Source organism: Leptodactylus fuscus, chromosome 11 (genome assembly GCF_031893055.1).
Source record: "Leptodactylus fuscus isolate aLepFus1 chromosome 11, aLepFus1.hap2, whole genome shotgun sequence".
Taxonomy (NCBI): domain Eukaryota; kingdom Metazoa; phylum Chordata; class Amphibia; order Anura; family Leptodactylidae; genus Leptodactylus; species Leptodactylus fuscus.
Window position 1 is genome coordinate 61,190,664 of NC_134275.1, and position 18,827 is coordinate 61,209,490.

Here is an 18,827-nt window from a genome sequence, read left to right on the forward strand (position 1 = left end):
ATCTATCTATCTATCTATCTATCTGTCTATCTATCTCATATCTATCTATCTATCTATCTATCTCATATCTATCTATCTATCTCCTATCTATCTATCTATCTATCTATCTAATATCTATCTATCTATCTATCTATCTCATATCTATCTATCTATCTATCTATCTATCTATCTATCTCATATCTATCTATCTATCTATCTATCTATCTATCTATCTCATATCTATCTATCTATCTATCTCATATCTATCTATCTATCTATCTCATATCTATCTATCTATCTATCTATCTATCTATCTCATATCTATCTATCTATCTATCTATCTATCTATCTATCTATCTATCTATCTATCTCTGCTTGTCTATCTGTGTAAACACCAGTACCTCCAGTCTGCCCTAAGAGCAGTAGATAGCAGAGCTTTGCTTTGCAGCTTGTCATGAATAATGCAGGCTATTTGACCATGCTTGGCTGCATCTTCTCGGCTGTGAATCTACAGTCAGTTAACAATTTCTATGCATGGCTGCCTGTTATCTGCTGCTTTCATCAATTTCCTTTATGTTTTAGTTTGGCATAAACTCTCTATACATTTAGAAATTGATGTTCCAATTTTACAATCTGCTGTCTGAATATTTTCATAGCCTTGGACCAATCCTATTAATATTATAATTGTGAAAGTTTGTGTGTTTGGATGTTTGTGGGTTTGTGTGTTTGGATGTTTTTGGGTTTGTGTATTTGGATGTTTGTTCCTCAATCACACCCAACGGCTGAATGGATTTCATAGAAATTTCACACACACCTACATATTGGCCAGGAAGGATAAATAGGCTACTTTGAAAGTGATTCACTCACCCCAAAACGCCACCGTGGAGGTGGTGGGGGTTACGGAGGGGGCCGGGGGGGGGCGGGGTTTGGGTCCAGAGGGCAGAAGGTAAGTAGGGGTGCCAGATTGCACATGTGGAAAGGGGGGGGAGGATAACCGGGGTCACAGGTGGGTGGTGGTGGGGGGAAGGGGTAGATATAGGAGGTGACTGTAACCTCTAAAGGGGGGGAAGGGGGCCGGGGGTGCGGATGGGGGGGGAAGGGTAGGGCCGGAGGCACGGTTGGGGGGAAACGGGAGGGGCAGAGGCACAGCAGCGGGGCCGTGGGGTCCCGGCCCACGATGCTGTGTGGGGGGCCCGCGTCGGCCGCAATGAAACGGCCGTGACGGGCCACGGGCTGCGCTGCAGGTGGTTCACGCAAGGGTGAGGGGACAGCGGACGAAGTCGCGGGTTATAGCTAGTTACGTATAAAATCAAATATATTTCATAATTTTATACAATCCGCATTATATCAGACGCCAGGGGTTTTCTGAAATGGCTGTCGTGAAGAAATCCTTTACTTCTTTTAAAAATAAAGAGCTTTTGCTACAGATTGAAGGGGTTGTATCAGAAAATCCTCGTCCATATGCAGTATTAGTACACATACATATGGAGGGGAGTCCCCTGAGACCCCTTCCGTATGCAACAGTGCAACTCCTGCACCCTCAACCAGTGGAAATAGCAGAACTCCCCCCATATCTATCTAATGTGATAGAATCAACTTGTGTCGATCGTCTGATTGCCAAGATTATTTCCACTCTCTACACACTCACATTGATATCTTTAAGATATACAATGTAAGACTTGTAAAAGAGCCAGGACCATTCAGAATTTTCCAAAACAACCTTGGTAAATTTGGGTCTGTCTGACCCCGAGAGAAGCCATACATCCAAAAGAAACTACCCAAAAATGGGCAGTCCCTCTCAGTAAGGGCCAGAACTTAAATGTCCCTATTTTACTAACTTAAATGGGTTATCAAGACATACTAGTTGGGTATACTTAGCAATATTTTAAAGGGGTTTCCAGGACAATGATACTGAGCTCTAATTCCTCTTCTCAAGAATTGAAATGACCTCTATTGGTCACATGGCAATGCAAATGGGGTTGAGCTGTAGCGTGGCCATTTGACCAAAGGACATGATGTCACTTCCTAAGTCGAAGAACTGGAGTTCAGTATCATTGTCCTGGATAACCCCTTTAAATATTGCTAAGTATACCCAACTATCAACTATATTAGCTGGTATACAGGGCATCGTAATGTACCCTAATTGGGCATATGCCAAAAACTTAAGTGAACCAGGTGACCGCCACATTCATCGTATATTCTGAGTCCAAGTATACAGCAATATATAATCTGCCATCGTACTCACCAGAAGAGCTTCTCATAACAGCTCTCGCAGTGAACCACATCCCGGTGAATGAACAGGCTGTCAATCAGATCTCCCATAGGCTTGTTGCAAATCCCGCACTGCAAAGTTAAACAGTATCATGATAAGTCTGCATATTACAGAGTGACATAATTCTAGTCTCTGACATGGTGCTGTTCCCATGATGCGGCGCCTTGCAGTGGAAAAAGTCCTTCACCATTGCAAATGAACTGAATTTGTATATTCTACAGGATGCAACTTTAGTGTTGCAATGGGCAAAAAGTAGCATCTTCTGCACCTGCTACATTGCAGGTACCGTAGATCAAATCCTGGCCTTTAAAGGGGTATTCTGGTCTGGCCACTGGGTCCCCCACCATTTATGGGAACCCCAGTTTCAAATGAGCAGGTGGTCGGAAATGTGTGCCCCTGCTCCATTCATTTCTTGCAAATGACGGTGGTCACAGCGGTCAGACCCCACCAATCAGCAAGTTACCCCCTGTTTTGCGGATGTGAGTAATTGTTGTGCTTGTAATATTCCATTAACCACCATGTAATCTTTATGTGCTTCAAAGCTGCCCCTAGTGGTGGCTGCTGGTAACAATAATGGTATCTTGTATCTCTGGGCTTGTGCAGGTGATTTGAAGTTCTAGATTGTAAAAATGGGGCTTTTATCCCTATAAATATAGTAAGTTATGTTGCAAGTGTATGAAGCAGGGGAACATGTTGTCTTCCATATATCCGTTCTGTGTAGTTAGAAGGCTGATAGAAAATGTATAAAGTGTCATTACCTTGAAGCAGTATTCATGGCAGTAGATATTAAGGTGCTCTAGAATGATCTTGGGACAGTCTTTGATTTCTTTACCACAGTAAGTACAGGGACCTTCGTCAGATCTAGACAAAAAAAAACAACAAGCTTGTAATCCAGGCAATGGTTGGTGCCTAAGATTTCACAATGATTTGTAGAGGACCTTTTACCACATACCCCAACTCCAGTTCTCAGAATCTGTTTTACGCTCTGCTCCAATAACTCAATTTTTTTCTGGTCTCCACCGTTCCTGAGCAACTAATCCAGTTGGTTTTGGTGCCTGATATGCTATTTAGGCTCTGTACTGTCAGGAGGGCAGTGTCAGGCAGGAGTAGGCAGGGCTCCTGCCTGACACCGCCCACCTGACAGTACAGAGTCTAAATAGGATAACAGGCATGTATTGCTCAGGAACGGTGAGGGCTAGAGAAATAATTCCATCAGTGTTGGAATCGCTGACACAGCACCTATACCATGATGCTAAGAACTGAACTTGGCAGTGCCGATGAACGGTCCTCTTAATGCTAAAGACTAAAATGACTTCCATTTATCTATAGATTTACAGATAAAAGGTATAGTGCGTAGTACCTCTGGGGCTGGACACCTACTGAGCACTACTTGTGTACCAGTCTTCATAGCCGATCCTTAATATACCCATCAAAGGGAAATGTCTCTTGAAATTGGTGTCAGTTCATACTGAGAAACAGCGCTGACATTTCATTTTATGATGTTTTTTTTTTGTTTTTTTTTTGCTTAGTGTGACTGACACATTAATATTTTAGTGCATAAAACGGAAATCTGGGTCATGAAGAAAGTAGAATTACTGTATATGTGCATATCTAAGAGGAGGATGAGTTTCGCCATTCCTAGTGATAGAATAAAAATACCTTGGAAAGTGAGTGTACTTTTATATGGAAAGCAATGAAAAATATGATGTAGGATATAGCATCACTTATGTAACAGTATATGATGTCACACAAATCTATCTATCTATCTATCTATCTATCTATCTATCTATCTATCTATCTATCTATCTATCTATCTATCCATCCATCCATCCATCCATCCATCCATCCTGCTTACCTCTGTGGTGGGCTGCTATACAGATAACTGGAACTACTGGTGTAAGACATCCTGTCCAAGTCGTCTGAGAAATTTGAAAAGCTTCTGTAAGGAAAAGATATACGGTATATCATTAACAGTTCTGTGTTAGAGCATATCTGCCTCATCCTAGTTTAAAATGGTTTTTCAAAAATCTACATATTTCAATTGATAGAGAAGGCCATCAATGTCTGATTGGTGACGGTCCAACCCCAAGACACACCGCAGATCAGTGTTACATTGGGACTACAATCCTTCTATTGTCTATTTAAGGAGCTCAGCTCTATAGAGTTCAATAGGGCTGAGTTGCAAGCCCCTCTATTCTGATAATACGTAAGGGTCAGACCACCATGATTATATATAGGGTCAGACAAGAATAAGCTGAAAAAGTAGAGTCCCAAAAATCCTCTTTGAATGGGGAATGCAAAGCTTAAAGTGCTGATCCAAGAGTCAGAAAATCTCATTCTTGACTCCTCATGAACAAGAACAGTCGTGTTCCGGGAATATTGCTATATGGGCTTAAGTTATTTTTGGAGGGTCTGAAATTTATGGGACACATCTCTAATTTGTCACCTCCTTGTCTAACTTAAAAGTATTTCCTCTAGCTTACCATATAGACACATATATAACCCAGGCTAGCCATGATTGGAACCCAATGGACTATAATGAAGTCCAATGGGTTCCAATATCATGGCCATGGTGTTGCCAGTCCAAATTACAGCAGCCAGCTGTGTAAATTCTTTTATGACGTTCTATGGGTTCAGCGACCAGCACTGATATGAACATAGCCCAAATCTAAGAGTATAACCCAGAAAGTACATGTAAAGCTTTACCCAGAGGAGGTTGGCGATTTCAGGCTCTCCCTTGAGTTCACGTATTCCTTAACAAACAGGACTCCTTTATTGCTGAAAGAAGAGAGAATAAAATGGAGCCTTAAACAAATACTCAAAGACTGACACAGATGTTCTAGGTAGAAGTAAAGATGGTATTAAACATAAGAAATACATAGATATAAGGCCTGGTTCACTCCTGTATTCGGTATTCTGTTCATGGAGTCCACTTGGCAATCCCCTGAACGGAAACCTATACACATTAAAAAGCGGTTAGCTAAGAAACCACACCGACCACATAGACTATAATGGCGTCCGTATGTTTTCTGCCTGGTGTCTGTACAACTCATGCGAAGAGAAGAGTGCTGCTTGATGATAGGGCATATACTAGCCGTAGCCTAGAATCCCAAGCTGGTGATGCCAACTAATATGAATGACAATTGGCAATAAAAAATACAAAAAAAAAAACATTGCATGTTGCACTGAACACCATATTACAGGAGTATTGTGGCCCATAAACATGGCTTTCAGTGGAGAACATATCCATCATATGGTGCTGCATGGAGGACCACACGTGGCACACCCCGGGCACTGTGCTACAGCCTCTTGAGGTATTCGGATGATTAATAATCAGTCGATACTATATGTTATTGTGTATAATGGGGGTCAAATATTACCTGGGTGACTGAGGGTCGTACTGGTCGGCTTCAGAAGAAGAGGAGTTCCCATATCGTGTCTCCACTGTGGTAGTTGTGGTGATGTTCTGTCTGGAGCTGGATACAGTTCTGGAAAAAGCCAAAATGTAACCACTGACTGAAGCCACCAAATAACTGAGACACTAAGATGCTTTTATTGTTCACTGAGGCCAAAATTTGACATATAAGTCATGTACATGGATATAATGATCCCTTCCCAGTCCTATCTTCTTACCGTGTAGTCCTGTTGTCTGACTCTTCCATATATTCTGTGTACACGGGGTCCGTGGAGCGAGTTGTAGTCACTGTGGTGCGTGAGTTGGATCTAGAAGAACATAGATATCATGTCATATGTCCAAGGTCTGCTCTACTACAGGTACAGGACATTGTTTTATCAACAGGTTAATAACAATACTAAGAGACAGATGACTGTGTTGGACTATATTGGGATAAAGGAGGCTTTGGTTGGTGGGTGACAAAATTTACTGGTATACCTATTTCGTAAGTGGGTCCATGAAGTCAAATTAAATCCTTCGAGTTAAGATGGTGGAGAGTGGGCAGAAGAGGTCATCCTCTCCTTGCTGAAACCCAGCGACTGTCATTGATGTTCCTCAGCTCTAGTCCACCATTTGTGGTGATGTTGGCTGGACTTTGAGACATCAATTACAGACAAGGCGCTGAGTTGGGGAGATAAGTTGCAGCCTGAAGTCAATGTCTTACTTCCCTTTCCGTATTGAGAACACTTGCAAGCTCGGCTGGTTATGAGTATGGAGGTTCAGGGGGAATAAGTGACATCCGAACGGGAGCTCTCGTCTATATAGACCACACACTGAAGGATAATGGCGGACAACCTGATAGTAAGATACAGTGAATGAGGTCTACAATGAGGCATCATCAGCACATTATGGTAATACCAGTCATTACAACCGCTTATCCTGTAGTAAAATATTTCCTGCATGTGTGGAATTAAATCTATGCGTTTGCCTTTTAGAAGACAATTTGCTCCGGTACATTAAGTCAATTTCCCGCTTTGGATGTCATCAGGCGGATAATTATATAATGGAATTGCTGCATATTAATTGTCCAGATAAGACACTGGTCAGAAGAAGCGACCTGAGGAAGCTGACATATTGTGCACCGTGCACTCCGCTGGTCAAGCCCGTGCTATATCATCCCCTCCATTACCTACAATAAATAACCTTTGGAAACACAATCTCTCTCTACAGAGGTCTTCACATGTAGGAATTTGACACTGAATTTGTCAATCAGAAAATTTCTTCTTTAGGAGTTTGAAGCTAATTTTTTCTGCTCGTAAAAACCAACAAGGATTTTGTCACTGAATTTGAAGCGGAATATGAAGCTGAGTTTGGAGAAGAGTGACACTGTATTTTACCTTTGTGGGGCAGGGCCAAATTCTATATTTCCACTAGCAGATTTTGATAAATTCCACACCTTCAGAAGAGGTGTATTTTTTGCCCCCCATTTATTTCAATGGCAATTCACCTGAAGAACGAGTACATGAATGGGAATCGGATTTCAGGCAGAATTTGAGGCGGATTTGATCATCTGGTTGGCAGAATAGCACATAGTGATCCATCCTGTACCGCAAGTGAAATTGGACATCCCAAGTCTAGGGTGGCGAACAGTGTTGACCGAAACCCTAAGATGGTGTCTGCTCAATAGTGGGATACGAGCCAGATGTTCCATTGACCACTGCTCTCAATGATATCATGGTGCACAGCAAGAGGCTGGAATGGAGGTCTCTCCTCTTAAGTGAGTCCCGCTTTTGTGTTAGATACAATGATATCAGAAGATTGGTCTTTAGACCATGTGGACAATGCCATGAAGAGGCCTTCACAAGGGAATGCCACACTACTCCTACTCTTGGGATTATGGTGTGGGGTGGAATAAAGTACTGTAGCCGGACCCTTCTAGGCTTCATTTCAGGTACACTAACTTAGTGTGAGGGGGAGTTCACACGGAGTAACGTGCCGCGTGATGTGGCACGTATATGGCGTATGAGACTTTGATGTATACATTGATTTCAATGGGAGCCGGGATCGTATACGCGGCATTATTTTGCGGCCGTGATTTTGTGGAAGAAAATAACGCCGCGTATACGATCCCGGCTCTCATTGAAATCATTGGGAGCGTATACGGCGCTCAAAGTCTCACACGCCGTATACGTGCCACATCACGCAGCACGTTACTCCATGTGAACTCCCCCTTATATTGATTTGGTAGGACAGGACAATACCAGATCGCATGTTGCTTGTGCAAATGTGAACAACCTAAGCATGCTACCATGGCCTGGAGCTCTCCAGACTTGTCTCCCATTGAGGACATCTTGGAGGCCATTGGTCAACAATTGCAAAGGGAGCTACCAGTAGCCAACCTTGATCATATGTGTGCCCAAGTAACATTCCTCAGACATCCATTAATATCCTCATTGATAGCATGCCAAGGCATGTAAGAATGTGTATATCTACATACTTGATAATGAATTAAGATGTTTTGAATATTTTGTTTCCATTTTTGTCTCATTTGCATATATTTAACTTTAACTCTCCCTAAGGAGTGACAATATCCCCTTAACCCTGTCTAAGACTCTCACCTCTACCAGGTTATAGTCCTCTACATCGAGCTGATGAGATGCAAGCACATCGAAACGGCTGTCCTCGATTGAGAGACTATACCTGGTAATAATCCCAGCGTCATTGCAAAACAAAGGCCTCTTGGAAGGTCGAGCATGATGCAAAAGGAAGCAGCCTTTATTGGGTTATTTCACTGGAATTCTGTCTTCCTAACTACATCAGGGAAGACAGGTTTGCACATTCCAGTGAGCGCCCTCTATTGGTTTGCAACACTGAGGCAACAGCAGCTGACTTCCTAATTACATCATGGAAGACAGATTTGCATATTCTTCCCATGTATCTTTAACTTGTCTATCAATCCTGAGATTTCCATAATTCCAAGACTCTTCCTTTCATGGTATGGGGAGTTTGGAAAAGCAGAGATCCCAATGGGTGAATATCAGTCTGCTCCAGAATTATTATTATTATATGGGAAATACAAGTATTTACTAAATAAGACATATCAGTAATGTGGATGGATCCTTTTAAACTGTGTAAATTTGCTTGTATGGCTTTTAGGGAATTGAGTAACAACCATTATAGAAGCTTTAATAACCAAACCATTATGTCGTATATTATGTGGTTCTCAATCAGATCAGTGCCCCTAACCCTCTTCATTATATTCCAGATGAAAGGGTTTATGATGTGACCAGGCAGTAATGTCAGGCAATCATTTCCCGCTTTTCTCTGTATTCATGAGATGCGAGCGAGGTCACACGAGGTAGAAGAATGGGACGGACAACGAAACTGAATAAAATGGGCAGATCCTTAATCATTGCTGACAAGCCGGAGAACGCTGAGCGCAACAGTCCTGGAAGACTGAGCAAGTGGGCTACTGCATTGTAACCCCTTCCATGACTTACAAATTTAACCACTTATCGTTCACTGTTTTTGTTGCCTAAACCTTTGAAGATGAAAAAATTCTAAAGAAGAAAAATGTAGAATGTGGACATTTGACTAAGGCTGGGGCTCCGTGTTGCGAAAACAAAGCACATCGGAAACAATGCTCTAAAAAATGCTATGGTTTACGTTAGCTGCAAAGTGTATGGGATTCTGGCTAATCCCATCCACACATCGCAGAAAAAAATATGCAAATTCAAAAATGCTTGAAAATCGCAGCATGTCATTTATAGGTACGGAAACGCAAGTATAATGAGGCAGAGTCCGCAGAGGAAAACTCAATGCCATTCCGCATTGAGACAAATGGATACGTATCCGATCTGTGAAAAACGTGGATGCAGTTGTGTGAATACGGCCTTTTCAGCTTCTGTATGCAAAAAAGAATATTTAAAGGGATCCTATCATTAAAATTGTATTTTTTCTGCCTACCACGTCGGAATAACCTTAAGAAAGTCTATTCTTCTCCTACCTTCAGATGTTTTCTCCTTGCCGCCGTTCGATAGAAATCCTAGTTTTCGTCGGTATGCAAATGAGTTCTCTCGCAGCACTGGGGGTAGCCCAATGCTGGGGAGAGAACTCTCCAGCGCTGCCTCCATCTTCGTCTGGAACGGCCTCTCTTCGCGTCTTTTTCCGGCGCTGGGTTCAAACTGTGCATGCCCACAGGCCACAAGAGAATGGCCGCTTACACAGTAAGCCATTTTCTTGTGGCCGGTGGGCATGCGCAATCGGCTTTGCCGAGGCCTAGAAGTTTGAGCCCAGCTCCGGAAGAAGATGCGAAGAGAGGCCATTCCAGACGAAGATGAAGGCGGTGCTGGAGATTTCTCTCACAGCACTGGGGATGCCCCCAGTGCTGCGAGAGAACCGACAAAAACCAGGATTCCTACCGAACGGCGGCATGGAGAAGACTTCTAATGGTAGGAAAAGAGTAGCCTTTCTGAAGGCTATACCAACATGGTAGGCAGAAAAAATACAATTTTAATGATAGGATCCCTTTAAGAGATCTCAAAAATAGTGACCCAAAATTATATTAAAAAGTTGCAGAACTTTTTACGATACTTTTATTACATAGATATAGAAGAGCCCTTTAACTGTAGCCTAACCTGAATATTGAGGTTTTTAGAGGTTCTCGGTTTCAATAATCTTCTTCTTCATTTATAATCTGTATTCAGGAATTTAAAGAATTTACTAGATCCATAAAACGTACTATTAACTCTTCACTGGCTGCTACTTTAAATGACTCTTTTGCATTAGTAACAGGATTAACCTCCACGTACCATCTACCTGGGGTATAACATACATTCTATAATGATAGAGGAGCATGTCCTGTCTATATGTTACTGTATAAATGGGATGTACGCTATATCATCATCTTTAATACCGCAGAATAGGAATCTACATGTACTATGATATACAGCTGAATGTGCACATAGCGATGATGAATCACTCAGATATAGCATAGTACAGAGCGCTGGTAGAACCAGTTCTCCAATGGGCCACGTCCTTCAAAATATCGACTGCACCAGTCCCAAGCATGCTGGGAATGCTGAAAACCAACATATATGTACAAAGTGTGAGCCGCACACATATAGAAATGTCAAATCCTTTGCCTCGAGGCCGGTCACCTCCCTAGTGACATGATGACAAATAGGGAACTTTAGGCACTTATCTTCAGGTTAGGTTACACCCTTCACTGAAATGTTACTGAGGAATTTTTTTGGGTAGATGGGAAGGAAACAAAACTATATTGTGATCTTCATGGGTGTATGTGGAGGGGAGTAAGCAACGATGTACAGAAAGTGCATTAAAAGGAGTCTATCACCAGAATCAGTGGATCAAACCAGATCTGCAGATAGATAGGTTAGGGTTTCCAGAACCAGCATATCAACCCAGCCCTGTAGATAGATAGATTAGGGTCACCCGAACCAGCATATAAAACCAGATCTGCAGATAGATAGGTTAATGTCACCAGAACCAGCATATCAAACGAGATCAGCAGATAGATAGGTTAGTGTCACCAGAGCCAACATATCATCCCAGCCCTGCAGATAGATAGGTTACAGTTACCAGAACCTACATATCAACTCAGCCCTGCAGATAGATAGGTTAGGGTCACCAGAACCAGTATATAAAACCAGATCTGCAGATAGATAGGTTACAGTTATCAGAACCCGCATATCAACCCAGCCCTGCAGATAGATAGGCTGGTGTCACCAGAACGAGCATATCAAACGAGATCTGCAGATAGATAGAGGTTAGGGTCACCAGAACCAACATATAAAACCAGATCTGCAGATAGATAGGTTACGGTTACCAGAACCAGCATATCACCCCAGTCCTGCAAATAGATAGGTTAGTGTCACCAGAACCAGCATATCAAACGAGATCTGCAGATAGATAGGTTAGGGTCACCAGAACCAGTATATCAACCCAGCCCTGCAGATAGATAGGTTAGGGTAAGCAACTGAATTTCTACAACAAATCTGCTGTGCCTGAATATACCCTATGGAGGGTTGCACACTGTTGAGTTCAGACCTGGAAACTCAGTCCATGTATTTTCCTGATTTAGCAGCCCGAACACAGCTCGGCTCAACAGCACTGACATACTGAGCTGGTATGGTATATTCATATAACACATGGACCAGGTTTTCTGGCCAGAAGTTGGCCATGTCTAACCTACCTAAAGAAACTATATGTATTGTGATCAGTATATCTATTTTTATATTTTTTTTATATGAACCCTCCAACCAAGGGCTGTACATATAGGGTTGTCACACTACAATTTAGCTATGGGATCTGTCAATAATAAGTCTAGTTGTGATTGATATGAGGGCATGTATTGTAATACTATTCCAAGAATGAACTATTAACATCGGAGCTATTCATGTACAATAATAGAGCTATGTAGCGAAGACAAACAGATCTCAATGACATTGGAAACCATTCAACTATTCCATCCATCAATACGTGTTACAGTAATACAAAGAATAAATAGAGCTGTCACTGGCGCCACATTGAGTAAAAGGGATAGGCACAGCTAAAATCCGGGGATCAGAGAGTAAACATATCAGTATGGAGGCATTTCACTGCCTTATGGGGACTATGTGGCAGTATACGTGGTAGCATTCACAGCCAGCTAAGCTTTGTACTGACCAGAGGCCTAACGTAAAACTCCTAGGCCCCAAAGCAAAGACTGTAATGGGGTCCCCACCTACCCTGTGCCATTTACAGTACTGGTATATTTTACGTAGTTGGGAACTCTGGGGCCCGGTAGCAACTAATATCACTGTACCCCAATATCTACACCCCTGGTACTGACAACCCAACCAATCTCTAGTTTATTTATCATGTCGGATATTGACTATACATATAGATGGTCCATAGACATCATACTCCCATCTGGAGGAGAGTTATTTTCAATACATTTTCCCTAAGAATTATTGTCCTAGTAGCTGGATATCAATGCAGGGAAATGGTATCCTTCACAAGGCATATATTCAACTCATAGGACGATGATACATATGACTTATTACTATTCCTTTCACTTTAATCTCTGACTGTCCTCAAGGCAGTAGTAAATGTAAATTACCTGGATGGACCTGCTTCCAGCATTGTGTCGTCAAGATCTTCTGGAACTCGGTATCTGGACTCAGTCACTGTGGTGCTAGTGGTTTCACGAGGACGTGGGGTGGGTCTGAAATAAGAGATAAGAAAAAGTCATCAGGATCTTCTGCGGTTCATCAATACGGTCCGTCGGTATTGGCATTGACACTGGTGGGTGTTAGGTTGGCCATAGACTTTAGGTAATTGATGGCAGGAGGCTCTTTGGGGCAGCAGCTATAACTCCTGACCTTCATATTGATGCACACTTGACTCAGTTGCGCTTGTTCTTAAACCTTAAGGGCTAGTTCAAATGGAGTTTTTTGGACCGGATTTTGACGTGGAATCTGCCTCAAAATCCGGGTCAAAAATGGCTCTTATTGACTTCTCGCTTTCTCGCTCGCTTTTTTTCCGCTAGCTAGCTAGATGCCCTATCTTGCTGACTGAGCCAAGGCGTGAGGCTTGAATGCTGTGATGGTGTGACCTGATGGCGGTGCACTGCACTAGCATCCCGTCACGGCTAGCCATGCGGAACTGTTCACTTGCAGAATGCAAATTCCACCGTGTGAACATACCCTAAGTATTATCATGGTGTCTATCATACACCACTATCATAAACATATCATTATGATAGACACCACGATAGTACTTAAAGGTTAATAGACAGGATGGAATAAGTTGTTGGCAGACTCCTCTGTTAGAAGCCTAAAAAATGACTGGTATCGACTGACATTTATCTAATACATGATCACCGCACCACAGTATAGATGCATTATAAAGCGTACCTACAATTACATAAATGACTAGTACAGTGACTATAAGAAACTTTTTACTATATCTTATTAAAGTAATCTTATTAGGATGCTTTCCTCCTCCTTATCTTCACTCAGACTGTTGATTTGTATAGAGTCTGTCTCCATATCCCGCTCACAAACAGAAGTCTATGGAGAAGGGAGGGGAGGCAGCTATTAATTGATGTGTTGCCTAATTCTGTGCAGTGATAGCATTTTATCTGGAAATGTAGTGGTGTTATAGAAGCTCCTGGACTCATAGTGTAGCAAAGTTTAACAGCTGCTGCTATTTATGTGCCTTTTCCAGCAGCCTCCTCCATAGACTTCTATGTAAAACGTAGCAAAATCATTTGGGGAAGGAAACAAATTTTTAAAATAAGATACACGACAAAGTTTCTTATATTCACATGTGCTATTAATTTGTGAAAAGTTGTTTACTACCTGTCCAAGTATATGGGTACAGTATAAGGAGCGCATATTGGCATGTTAATAAAATCTGACATTAGACACAGAAATGACATAGGTTATTTGCTGCATTTTGGATATCTGATTAAGTTATTAACTTTAATGATTCACTTTAATAAGAAGGACGTGATCCTTTCAGGAAATACCAGATTAAGCTATAATGTGAATGACCATACATCATGAGTCCTAAAGCATATAATGATATAGAATATGGAGGTAATAACCTTGGGGAGCTGCTTCTCTGCTCTGGGGTCCTAGGGCGCTCAGATTGCGTTTCGGTGCTGGTCACAGTCACTCTTCTGATTCCTGGAGTATTGCTGGTATAAGATTCGGGTTCGTCAAGGCTCTCAGAAACCCGGTATCTGGTCTCCTTGACTTTTGTCTCATCCAATGTGGTGATAACGCCAGGTTTCGAAGGCTGGTTGGTTCTGGAAAATAAAGTATAACTCAAAATTTAAAGTTTAATTCAAAAGATTCTTAGAAATATTTAGTTAAAAAGGTAAAATATGGACCAGTCTGGTAAAAGTTTTATTTTAAGTTACAGCATTTCTTTACGGAAATAAACAGACATGAAAGTTCCAACAAACAAAGGCACTTTAAAGTTCTTGGGTTCATCTGTGACTAATATATTGATGGCCTATCCTTGAGCCAGTGTGACCCTGACACCCAGGACCCCCACCAACCAGCTGTTTGCAGATGCCATGGCTCTCTTCCCTGTGCTGATGACGTCATGCTCACCATCAGTCCCCTTTAAGTGAATTGGGTTGATCTGCAATACCAATCACTGCCCCTATGCAATGTATGGCACTGTATTTGCTATGCAGAGAGTGTAGAGCTCCCCTATCTGCTGGGGTCTCTTCATACAGCTGATCTGTTGGGGTTCTGCTTGTTGGACCCCTACCGATCAGATATTGAAGACTTATCTATGGATTTCCATGCTTACCTATATCAAACAGATTTAAAGGGGTACTGACCTGTACCTAGAATCCTCTTGTTTTGGGGGCTCAGAGACCATGATAATTTTATTTTATTATATTTTTAATGGACATGTTTTCAGTTTACAAACAGGTTAAGGAACACTGCCCTAGAGGATCTCCATATTGTTTTTTTTATCATGTTCCCCTGGATTTCTTGGATGATGAAGACCTTTAGGGTACATACCTGTTACTGTTGAGCTCGGGGGAGATGATAATAAGTGGAGGTCCCTCTGAAGTCTTCTCACTGGCAAAAGACAGTAAAAAGTTCAATTATTGATACTAGTGGTTACAAAGCATGTACAGGCACTAGTCTGTTCTGTCCAGTCAAGGACAAGAATCTACGTCTTCGGCTTCCATCACTTCTATAAAATGATTCTTGCACAGTATTCGGTCATAAATGTCATCTTTGTGGTTAACCATGCCTTTTCTTAGGACAACCACCTTCCATAATCTATGACATGTTCTCAAAGGGAAGCCAGAAAAAAATAGTTGGTAGATCAGGCGATGACATTCTTCCTACTCAATAAGACTAGGTTCACATCTGCGATAGAGTTTCCGTAGGAGATTCTGACACAGACTCCACTTAAAATTGACAGAAAGCAAAGTCCTGCAAGGAAGACTCTTCTCTCCACCGGTTTTATACTGAAGCTGACAAAAGCCTGCCGGATCCCATTATAGTCTATGGGATTTGCAGCTTTTTCACTGGTAACCACTTTTATTGCTTTTGGCTTTCTCATACACCAATTAAATCTGAGAAATATATAAGAGGCCTTCCTTATGTGTCCCAGAAGATCTGCTATGGCCTTTCCTTATCAATGGCCGGTGTTTGGTGTAAGACAACTGGCTGAAGCAGAAGCCTCCCTGCTGTGTCCTGTCTGCAGTAGTAAGATTGTTCAACCTCCCCTCCTCCCCCCAGTCCGTATCCCATAGAGATCAGCAGGAGATTAATCCCTTCTTCCCTGTAGGATTTCTACAAGACTGTATCAGGATCATAATGGGCAAATAGTGATGGCTAGTTTATCTCCGGTTTGCTTGTATTATATATTCTATTTATTTATTTATTTATTTATTTATTTATTTTTTGCTCCTTTTAGAGATGAAGACATTACAAGAAGGTGTTTGTGATAACGATGCATGATGGGGCAAAATCTGAACAGTGGGAATAAGGCCCCATGCCCATGACCAAGTGTGCTCTCTCAGATGAACGTCAGAGTGATATCCAAGGGCATACCATGATGTCCTCACCTCTATGGGGGCTTTCGATGTGTCCTGTTCCGATGACACGAAGCAGGATAAGACCTGCTCTATGTTTATTGGAATAGACCATCAGATGCCTCCTCCAAGGAGCATCGGCCTGCACAGTCGGACATGTGCATTAGGCCTAACAGTGGAATGGATAACAATGAATCCCAAGGGAGCCTATAGATTGTAATGGGGTCTGTCAGGTATCCATTTTTTCCCTGCATCCAGGACATTTTCGTCCACGATTTTAGACGGACTCTATTCCAGACTTTGATGCAGATATGAACCATCAGACAGCATGGTTAATGCGACAGGAAAACATGAAATCAGAAAAATGCAACCACACAATGATGAGTGTATAGACATAATGGCACCTAATAGCATGCTATGTCATGTAGCACTAACCTGTCTTTGTTGGTAAGCCGGGGCAATGGCGTTGGGGAGACGGACCTTTCCTTTGCAACCCTATTAAACAACATAGAAATCATTATTACAATTATAACCATCTCCATTATGTTACTCTTTAGCTAGTCACAGTACAATTACCATTACAAAGGAAGAGTCCACAAGCTCAGCCATTATGTCATTGTCACCAGCCATGACTATTGTTCACTTTGACACAATGATGGGTATGAGTATATGGGTGTCCACCAAGGATTAAACTGGTTTTCGGTGACATTACATTTGTAAGCCCTTTCACGAATTGTAATGTTGATAAGTTTTTACTTTTATATCACCCAACATCAGTATTAGATTGCCAATCAAATCAAATCAATATTTGGTGTGACTCTTGTCCTTTGGAGGAGGAGTCCTGGAAGTGATGATACAGCCCCCACAGAGTCTGGATCTCAACATCATCTAGTCTGTCTGGGATTACATGAAGAGAAGATGGATTGGAGCAAGCCTATATCCACAAATGATCTGTGCTTAGTTCTCCAAGGTTGCAGGAACAACCTCCTTCCTGTGGCCCAATGTCCACACCTGCCTAAAATTTTGTGTTCAGTGCTGTATATATCAGAATCTTGCATTGCAAAATATGGAATATAATGGGACAGGGGTGCAGATAAACTGTATGTAAAGCTAGGTTCATTGCCATAGCCCTTTAGCTAAATGTGCTGACCAAGGTAAGTGCTCTCCCTAATCCCCGCTACAGATATATCCCCGGAGACAGTAGGCTTATGGACTTTTGCAAGCTACATTAAGAAACTAATGGTCTCATTGGTTACTATTGCGGGGGTGGAGTGTTAGTTCCTTGAGACACCTCACATCCTTGACACATTCAGAAGACAGGTTGCATCATCATTGCAAAGCGGAAGGGCAGTCCTATGAGTCTTTACTACCCATGAGCAATACTAGTGTCCGACCTTGATTCTAAGCAAATTTATCATTTTCTATCTAGTTCATTGCATATAATACCTTTAGCATAACTCATCCTATATAGCTATTGCTATGACTCAGCCATTAGATATTACACAATATAGATCAGGTGGAGCTATCCTATACAAATATGCATAGTATCTAGAAGTAAATCGCTCTCTGACAATATATGTTTCGCCCAGTCATAGGTTATACGGCTCAGTGGAAAGTTATAGGATAAGATAGTCCTACAAATACTTTATGGAGGGATACAAAACCTAAAATCTATATCATCTGCATTTGCTGTCCAGTTAAAACCAAACTATTGCTCCCTGTTATCAGCAACCCTTGTGTTTTTTTCCACTTAGGTAGATGCTTCACGTATATATACAGTAGTTTAATGTATCTGACACGTACAGACAAAGGGTGGGCATGAAACTTGTGGGACCCTATGCAAAATCTGTAGTAGGTTCCCCTATTTATAATGTACTGTTTATAGTACTAGTCTCCCCATATTGGAAATAGACACCCTATGGGCCCCCCTAAGGCTGCCTTACCTAGATGCAACCACACCCTCTGCAACCCTTTCAGTTACACCCCTGGCCTGCACAGCCTCTGCAGCTCCATAAGGAGTCTGCCCAAATCACAGGTCGTGTTAAAACACCTGCCCCCCAAGCTCCTATAACCTTCTTTTTGTATACACTGCATTGTGTTGGATCATTTTTGTATTAACTTAGTCTCTTCCCCAGTTACCAGCCCTAGACCACCAGAGATGTATCTATGAACCCCTTCACTACCCAGTATCACAAAGGATGTTACCATTAACCCCCTTTACTACTCTAGACCACCAGGGAGGTTACCATAAATCTCTTAACTAACCCAGCTCACAAGCCATATTACCATTAACCCCTTCTCTACCCTAGACCAACAGGGATATAAAAAAATTCCTCTACTCTAAATTTCCAGGGATTTTACTATTCACTCCTTTACTACATTAGACTATAAATCTGCTTAAATATCAGTAGATGTTATTTGCAGATATGCTGGAGGAAAATGGCCCACATGATGGTGGCCCTTGTCTCTTATACAGATTATCGGGTAGCCATAGGCAAATAACACAACTCGCCTCCTGCAAATGGAGTTCTAAGATTTGACACTTACCCAAAATCCCTTTAGCCTATACATAGCACAGCTCTATTATACGTTATTCCACTTTT

At 41.9% G+C, this 18,827-nt stretch overlaps 1 protein-coding gene across 1 annotated transcript in view; it reads right to left on the reverse strand.

The window, feature by feature from the left end:
* Nucleotides 1–2,220: 2,220 nt before the first annotated feature.
* Nucleotides 2,221–18,827, reverse strand: part of ZNF185 (zinc finger protein 185 with LIM domain) — a 78,116-nt gene continuing 61,509 nt past the window's right edge. The window contains exons 29-38 of the mRNA XM_075260897.1: nt 16,660–16,719; nt 15,197–15,256; nt 14,260–14,463; nt 12,769–12,873; nt 5,885–5,974; nt 5,632–5,739; nt 4,958–5,029; nt 4,107–4,190; nt 3,010–3,112; nt 2,221–2,322 (exon numbers count right to left, since the gene is read on the reverse strand). Coding sequence (XP_075116998.1) covers nt 2,221–2,322; nt 3,010–3,112; nt 4,107–4,190; nt 4,958–5,029; nt 5,632–5,739; nt 5,885–5,974; nt 12,769–12,873; nt 14,260–14,463; nt 15,197–15,256; nt 16,660–16,719 — 988 coding nt within the window. The remainder of the gene's footprint in view (nt 2,323–3,009; nt 3,113–4,106; nt 4,191–4,957; nt 5,030–5,631; nt 5,740–5,884; nt 5,975–12,768; nt 12,874–14,259; nt 14,464–15,196; nt 15,257–16,659; nt 16,720–18,827) is intronic.